This window comes from Microtus ochrogaster, chromosome 10, assembly GCF_000317375.1.
Source record: "Microtus ochrogaster isolate Prairie Vole_2 chromosome 10, MicOch1.0, whole genome shotgun sequence".
NCBI lineage: Eukaryota > Metazoa > Chordata > Mammalia > Rodentia > Cricetidae > Microtus > Microtus ochrogaster.
The window spans coordinates 59,913,961-59,922,206 of record NC_022016.1 but is presented as its reverse complement, the minus strand read 5'-3'; the positions used below and the strand labels follow the sequence as shown (position 1 = coordinate 59,922,206).

The 8,246-nt window shown below is 56.1% G+C and overlaps 1 protein-coding gene across 1 annotated transcript; it reads left to right on the top strand.

Annotated features, from left to right (window-relative positions):
- The first annotated feature begins 265 nt into the window (after window positions 1-265).
- Fhl3 (four and a half LIM domains 3) lies at window positions 266-7,832 on the top strand. Its single transcript, XM_005353275.3, has 6 exons — window positions 266-445; window positions 4,892-5,068; window positions 5,177-5,351; window positions 6,471-6,640; window positions 6,727-6,937; window positions 7,022-7,832. Exons 2-6 carry the CDS (start codon window positions 4,913-4,915, stop codon window positions 7,174-7,176), a joined length of 867 nt encoding a protein of 288 aa, XP_005353332.1. The 5' UTR covers window positions 266-445; window positions 4,892-4,912; the 3' UTR covers window positions 7,177-7,832.
- The last annotated feature ends 414 nt before the right edge of the window (window positions 7,833-8,246 follow it).

Genomic DNA, 8,246 nt, shown 5'->3' with positions numbered 1-8,246 from the left:
CTAGGAGGAGATGATGAGGGGGTTTGGTCCCCAAATGGACCCTGGTCCTGGGAGCCCTGCACCCCAGGCTTGCGATCGCTTCCAACAGTTCCCTTGGGTCGGAGGGGCATAGAAGGGCGGGCCAGGCTGCAGGGGGCGGGCGAGGCGGGGCCGAGAAGGTCGGAGCGCCAGGTTCGGCTGGGCCGGGCTCGCGGCAGGCAGGAGGGGGGCGGGGTCTGGCCCCCGCGGGCGGGTTGGGGGCCCGGGGGCGGGGTCCGGGCGGGGCGGGCCAGCGCACTTCCTCGGAGGCTTAGGGCCGCGCGCCCACTCGCCCACACAGTCTGTCGTTGCTGGCTACCTCTCCGCGGCTCTCTCTGTCCGCTCGGCCCGGTCCGCAGGTAGGAGCCGCGGGGTGAACGGCTCTCGGCCCCACCCACGCCCGCCCGGCTCCCGCGCCCGCTTTGAGGTGAGCGTCCCCCGCCCGGTCTTCTTGCCCTAGTGCTCGCGCTGTGTTCTGGCCGGGGTCGCTGCCGGGGTCGGGGGGCCCCCCCACTGTCCCTCGCTGGGACACCCCCAAGCACCCCGAGCTCGGGACCACTCGAGCCAGCATGGACCTCACCACTCGGCGCCTCCGGGCCGGGAGGGGACCGCCAGAGTTGCTGGGGGAGGGGACCAAGTTTGAACTAGAAGAGAGATCAGGCTTAGAGAAACTGAGGCTCTTTGGAAGCCTGGTAGAACAGACGAGGACGCGCGCCCCAGGAGGCTCCAGGAGCCATTCAAATTAGTGCAGAGATGGACGGACAAAGTTCTCGAGGCACTGTGGGGACCCGGGTGCTGTGAAACATTTTTAAGAAGCAAATGTATGACCCCCGGGGAAATCATTGCTAGCGCCCTTCCCAGGGCCTTGGAGAGGGCCCTGCGGTAGAAGCTTGTTAGACTAGTGCCTCCCTGAGGCCTAAAGAGACTTCTGAGTTTGAGACGCTGAGGGACCAAGACTTGGCTGCAGAGGGATAGATATCCCCAGAGTGTGGGGTCCCAGTGGAACACAGCTCCAGAGATACAGGGACACCCCTACCCAAACACAAAGACAGCAGCCCGAGAGTGCTGAGAAGTGCGGAGTGGGCTAGGGTTCGCGGAAGAGAGAGACTCCTAGGTGCACTCTCTGACAGCTGCCCCAGGCCTGAAAAGGTAGTGGCAAAGCTGGAGGGAAATTGTCTCCCAGCCAACCCATCCCCCAGGAGGCAGAGGACCTGAGGCTGTAAAGCTCCACTCAAGAAAGAGCCCCCACGTACACACAGCCGCTAAGACAGCACCAATTTATTTTTAAACTCAAATCTTGGACGCTCTGCTTCAGCCCTGGGGGACTCGGGGGGGGGGAGTGAATGAAACGTTCCTCTTCTGCCCTCAGAGCAGCTGCTGGGATCTGCTCCCTACCCCCCTTTTCCCTAAACTGACTTTGACTTCCAGGCCCTGTGGGGAAGAGGGGCGGGAGAGAGTTTGGGGTTGGTGCCTGGTTGGGGGGGGGATTAGTTTCTCCCCATAAGTCTCCTGTCAAGGGGGAGGGGTCTGATCTGATTCTGACTCACAGCTGCAGGGCCTGGCCAGGGTCCTCCTAAACCTGGGATGGGGGTGTACACAAGGGTTGAGCAGTTGGCATGGGTAATTGGAAAGACGTCTGGGTGTCTTCCAATGGCAGGGTTGGCAGCTGGGGATGAGAGCCAGCTCTAGTATCTCCTGTCCCTCCATGTCGTGCCCCCCCCATCGCCCGCCATTACCCTAGGCTGACTGCCCCCTCCATTACTACCAAAGCTTTTCTAGGCAGAGTCACTCAGTGGGGTATAGGACACTTCTGCTCCAGTTCCTGCCCATGCCCCTTGCCTGCCCTTGGTGTCTTGTGCTGAACTCTCAAGAGAAGAGAGACTCTGTCCTGCTTGCCTTTTGTGAGATGCGATGCAGTGGTGGTGGTATATATATTTCGTGAATGACAAGGTGCCATGCAAGTGTGTACCCCGGTGAACTGCCCATCTGTAAGATGGTTAGGGTTTCTCTCCCTGGTGTCCGGTGTTGACCCCAGTGGTACCCTCAGCTAGATCCTAGGCTCAGCCTTCACTGAAACTCTCTAAGTCACATCCCAGACCCCCTCTCTGTCTTCCTGAGACCCACTGTCTGGCTCCGGTAGGAGTGAGGAGCTTGGAGTAAAGAATACACTGGCTACCATTTACCTGGGGCTTGCTATCCGCCAGATGCTTTACAGGGATTATCACATTTGAGCCTAACAGCAGTCCTAGGAGACAGAGGTAATGGTATCTCATTTAACTAGATGGACTAACCATCTCAGGTCGTGAAAAGATTGTACCCAAGGTCACAGGATCCCAAGTCAGGTTTATATTTCATGACTCAAGCAAACTGCTATACGCTGAACACCATACAGGAAGGAGTCCTGTCATTCAGCTCCAGGAAGCTCACTCGTGTGTGTGTGTGTGTGTGTGTGTGTGTGTGTGTGTGTGTGTGTGTTGTATAGAGAGCTGTGCGTTAGTGGGGATAGCAGATGAGGGTCATCTAGAAGATCCACTGTCTCCTCTGAACCCCGCCCGCTACCAACCGGAAAGGAATACAGGACTGACTCCCTGCCATACTTTTAGTCCTCCAGCCTTGTGAGGGAATGGGGAGGGATTGGGGAGGAAGAGGAACCAGGATAGGGAGAGACAGGTAGGCCTTGGTGGTGTCCTTCACTCTGTCCTCATTAGAAACATAGGTTAAAGAATTGGGGGGTTCTCGGAAGGAAGCAGAAGGCACGCCCATACCCTATTTGGGGTGCCTCATTTCAGCATGCTGACTGGCTCTTACTGGCTCTGAGGGGGTGGATTCAAGGCTAGCCTGGGCCTGGGAAGGTAGCTGTGGCGGCGGCTGTGGCTGCTGCTGCTGCTGCTGCTGCTGCTGCTGCTGCTGCTGCTGCTGCTGCTGCTGCTGCGGCTGCTGCTGCTGGCCAGACCCGGAAGGAAGGAAAGGACCTAGGGCACTCCCCCAGTGAACACATGGCCACAGGCCACCTGTATGGCCGTCTGTTGTCCAGTGGCTAGCAGCCCAGGCAATCCTCAGAAGCTGGGCCAGAGGAAACCAGGATCTGAATGACAGGGAGGGGCGTGGGAAGGAGGGGGCTCTCTCCACCCACATTATAACCACTGCCCTGGGGACTCTCCACTCTAAAGACTTCAGCTTTGGTGACCTTGTGTCCTGCTTTGGGTGTGAACCCAATGTCTCCCACTCGGGTGGAAGGGAAGTTCGAACTCATAAGCTGCAAAGAGGCAAACCCTCTAGGTTTGAGACATCTGTTTCTGCCTGAAGTCTGAACTCTTAAGGCAGACCAAGGTGCTCTGTGAGAATTTCCCGCCGCCATACTTCCTGAGTAAGGCTTCTCCTTCATCTTAAGCCAGTACAGCTATGAAGAAGGGGATTGGTAGGTTCCTTGGCACCCCTCTAACTTCCCCCGGCCCCCTTTGCAACAGTGACAGACACCATCCCCTTCCTGTGGGTCCTAAGGGATCTTCTTCACTCCCCAGCCCTTTGAGAGCTCACTTCATAGTGGAGAAGGGTGGAGCTGGGAGACTCTGACTCTGGGGCCCCAAGACTGGCATTGGCCAGCAGAAGAGACTGGGAACCCCACTTCCTTGCCCCCCCATTCTTCTTGCTCCTGTTCCAGAGGCAGCTGTGTGGGTGACCTCATCCCGCAAACACGCTTTGTTCCTGAGAAAATGGAAAGTGTCTGAGGTTTGGTGGGGGGCTGGGTGTCTGCAGCAGCGGCTTGCTGGGCTCCCCTTCTCTGACTCCCCATCAGGAAGAGACCTGAATGGGGCTTGCAGGGGCTCCTGTGGCCTTAAGCCTTTCTCTTCTCTGGCCTTAAGCCCTGGGGAATCAGACAGCAGGGGCTGTCTGTCCAGATCCAGGAGGGGGGGGGGGAGGACATATTATGACCCTGGGCCTTTGCAGAGCTACCGGCTGAGACACCTGGTAGGAGGTGGCAGGGGACATACTGCCCTCTCTCCACTCCCTTCTGCCTCCCCCAGGCCTGTCGGTTTTCCCCTTTTTTCTCCCTCTGGCTGGCAAAAAGCTGACATCTGGCCCTCTGCACTGCCACCAGCTGCGGCAGATGTTGCCGGGCTGGTGTGACCAGAGACACAGCAGAGGTGGTAGGGGAGGAGGCCGAGGGTCCAGCTGGGGAAGTCTGGCTGTGTCCAGCTTGCAGGGTTTCCTTCCTGCCTGCACCTAGGCTGAGCTTCCCAAGTGCTGCCTTGGCTGAATCTCCACCACGGGAGGAGAGGCCCAGCTTCTCACACCCTCCTCTGCCATTCATCAGTCAAGCTTCTCTCCAGCATTCCATTATTTCCTGCATCGGTGGGGAGTTGCGGGGGAGGGGGGGCACAGAATAGTCTATTCCACGCGAAGCTCCCCAGATCAGAACCCTAGATAAATGTCTCATCCCGGGAGTCAGGAGGTGAGAGTCCTGTCTATATACATTGAGGTTGGTGGCCCCCTGTCCTGGCCTTTGGCACCCTAGGGACAGTACGGATAGTGGAAGCAAACCTCAGGCTGGGGCAGGAAATGAGTCACTGACCCAGGAAGAGCCCCCTCCCCCCAGATCAGCCAGGGCCTAGATAAGAAAACAACTTCTGCTTCCTGATTTTTTTCCTGACCCCTTCCTATCCTCACAGTTAAATATAGAAATAAACACCCAAGATACAAGCATGTCCTGAACCCGGGACTCTTGGGTTCCCAGAGCCGCCTCCCCCATCCCCACCTGCTTTGATCTGGCATCTTCTATGCCTCTTGTCCTTTTTGAATGCAAAGAGCCCTTGTCCAGGGCTGTGTTAGAGCCCTTCTAGGTGAACTCTGCCCCACCTTGCGTTCCTAACAGGGCTTACTCAGCCTCACCACCATGAGCGAGGCATTTGACTGTGCGAAGTGCAGTGAGTCCTTGTATGGCCGCAAATACATCCAGACGGACAGCGGGCCCTACTGCGTTCCCTGCTATGATAACACCTTCGCCAACACCTGTGCCGAGTGCCAGCAGCTCATCGGGCACGACTCAAGGGTAAGACCCGAGCAGACAGGGGTGAGAGTAAGTGCAGACTGGTGGGAGGGGCCAAGGATAAATCCACCAAGCCCAGGTGCTAGTAGTGCCCTGCTTTTTCTCCCAAAGGAACTGTTCTACGAGGATCGCCACTTCCACGAGGGCTGCTTCCGGTGCTGCCGCTGCCAGCGCTCCCTCGCGGATGAGCCCTTTACCTGCCAGGACAGTGAGCTTCTCTGTAATGACTGCTACTGCACAGCTTTCTCCTCACAGTGCTCGGCCTGTGGGGAGACCGTCATGCCTGGTATGTCCCAGGGCCTCACCCTGGCTTCGGGAACTCCCGTTTGGGTAGGGTCTTCGGGTCTGCCCGTCTCATAGGTGCATGAGGTTTGGCGTAGGTAGAGCTCCAGACACACTGCCTGTTACTGGAACGGGTATGGATCTGTTGTACATGTATGCTCTTGGGAGCCTAATGTGCACGGATTGGAGCACCTAGCTCTACACACAAAAGCTTGGCAGGTACCCAAACTGACAAGCTGGAGGCTTTGTGTGTATTAGACCAGTAGACCTAGTGAACACCTAAGGACTTACCATGTGCGTGGCAGCTCACATACTCGATACACACACAGGCCTTAGCTTATGGGAAAACCTGCATGTTTGGTCCATGCGAGGACTAAGGATATACTGAGATTCTCAGGGCTGCTGCATTGGAGCTTTATGTGCAGAGATCGGATTGTAGGCTTAAAGGTATGGTGTCCTGCATGCCTATTAGGTATGCGAGGACTTAGCATGCGTGGAGAATGATATACCTAGAACATACAAAGGCTTAGCATGTAGTGAACCTGTTATTCCTGGGGCATTAGGTTTTGTGTAAGTTGCCTGGTTAATGGGATCTTGCCTGAGTGTTAAACTGGTATTTCTGGACAGGTAGTAGTGGTGCACACCTTTAATCTCAGCACTTGGGAGGCAGAGGCAGGTGGATCTCTGTGAGTCTGAGGCCAGTCTGACCTACAGAGCTAGTTCCAGGACAGCCAAGGCTATTACACAGTGAAAACCTGTCTCAAAAAAACAATAACAAACAAACAAAAAAAAAAAACCGCTGGTATTTCTGATATATAATGATTTATTTAGCATATACAGGGACAACATGAATTTTACACATACTTGATGTGTCTTTAGATAGAGTGCTATGTGAGGCATGGAAGGTTTAATATATGTGCTTAGCATGTGCTGAACCATCATGTCCAGTTTGGTACAAGAGGTTGGCATATGAAACATACATGGTGAGAGTCTTACTTCGTGTGCAGGGATATAGTCCTACCAGGTTATAGAAGCAGTGGGGACAGCTTGGGGAGTCAAGTTGACAGAGTGACCCTCAGGAACTTGGGACAAAGACTCTAAATGGGATTCCTGTTTCTCACAGGGTCCCGGAAGCTGGAGTATGGCGGCCAGACATGGCATGAGCATTGCTTTCTGTGCAGCGGATGTGAGCAGCCTCTAGGCTCCCGCTCCTTCGTGCCCGACAAGGGCGCTCACTACTGCGTGCCTTGCTATGAGAACAAGTTTGCTCCTCGGTGTGCCCGCTGCAGCAAGGTGGGGGCTGGGCCTGTGAATTCAGGGGAAGACCCGTTGTGGGTGGGAATACTGATTTTCCTGCTGATGGCTGATGCCCCCCACAGACGCTGACCCAGGGTGGAGTGACATATCGAGATCAACCCTGGCATCGAGAATGCCTGGTCTGTACTGGGTGCAAGACACCCCTTGCGGGACAGCAGTTCACATCTCGGGATGATGATCCCTATTGTGTGGCCTGTTTTGGAGAACTCTTTGCACCCAAGTGCAGCAGCTGCAAGCGCCCCATCACAGGTGGGAGCAGTGGTGAGGCTGCAGGTAAGAGCAAGGCAGTGGCAGGGCTGAGGCTGAGGGGCAGCAATGCCACCGGATCTGCCAAGCTAACTTGCACCTTTCCTCCAGGACTCGGTGGAGGCAAGTATGTGTCCTTCGAAGACCGACATTGGCACCACAGCTGCTTCTCCTGTGCCCGCTGCTCTACCTCCCTGGTGGGCCAAGGCTTCGTACCAGACGGAGATCAAGTTCTGTGTCAGGGCTGCAGCCAAGCCGGGCCCTGAGCCAAGGCTCCTGACTCTTCCCCTTACCCAAACCAAGGGTTCAAGACTATGGCTCCTTTTCTGAACCACTTCTGGGATCCAGCCCCTCCTTAGAATGGGCCTCCACCTGCCCCTGTGCAGTGGGGGTGGGGGGTGGGAGGGACTTCAGGATTCGGTCTCCTAATTCCATCATACCCAACTGGTAGTCTCTAATCCAGGCCCCCAAACCTGGGCTCTTGTGGAACACCTATGACTTAAGCTCTCTCTCCAAGTTTGGACTCCAGAAATGAGTCCTCCCCCTCTACTTTTTTTGGGGGGAGGGGGGTTCCCAGATCTAGTTTCTTCCCCAGATCAAGACTCTAAATACACCAGTCCCCCAAACCTGGACTCTAGGACGTAGGCCTCCTTAAATCTAGACTTCTCAGATAGATTTATAGGTTTCCTGAGAAGTCCTCAAAGATAGATTGCACCCCAGTTTGACCTCATCCCCATCCCACCCCTATCTCTGGGCTGAATGAAACTGGATAGCAGATTTGGAGCTCCCTGGTTAGAGGGTCATAAGGTACAGGGCGCTGTCCAGCCTATGAGTACCATTTTATTTCGGCTCCATGTTGCCCACAGACAGGCAGGAGGGGCTGGCTAGCCCCACTTCCAGATTCTGCAATAAAACAGTGTGAGAGAGCACAGGCCCCCGTGTATTTGTGGGGAGGGTGAAGGAAGATTCTTGGCTGAGTCAGGCTTTCATAAACCTCCTAGTGGGCGGGCCATGGGGTGGGGATTCTCACCCCAGGAAGAGGATCCCCTTTGGCAGCCACGCTAGTCCCTCTCTAGTTTGGCCAGTCTCCCCACTGCTGGCGGAGGGCTTTTTCCTCTGGGAGGGAGGGAGGGATTGGGAGGAGTGCCAAACGGAGCCGGATGGCAGTGGGTTTCTTGGTCTGGTACACATCTCCCCCCACCCCCAACAACCCTGCCCCAACCCGACGTACAAGCACGGAGTTCTGATCCCCAGTTGGGCCCAGACCCTCAGGCCCCTTCCCCCTCTACCCAAGGATTAGTGGGGGCGGCTCAGAATCCGCTCGCGGCCGCACGTT

What these genes read in the sequence shown, in the direction of transcription:
- Fhl3 (XM_005353275.3), top strand. Translation starts at nt 4,913, where the DNA reads ATGAGCGAGGCATTTGACTGTGCGAAGTGCAGTGAGTCCTTGTATGGC. An exon ending in TGGGGAGACCGTCATGCCTG is followed by an intron (nt 5,352 to 6,470) that starts GTATGTCCCAGG and finishes TGTTTCTCACAG; the next exon opens with GGTCCCGGAAGCTGGAGTAT. An exon ending in GAGCAGTGGTGAGGCTGCAG is followed by an intron (nt 6,938 to 7,021) that starts GTAAGAGCAAGG and finishes CCTTTCCTCCAG; the next exon opens with GACTCGGTGGAGGCAAGTAT.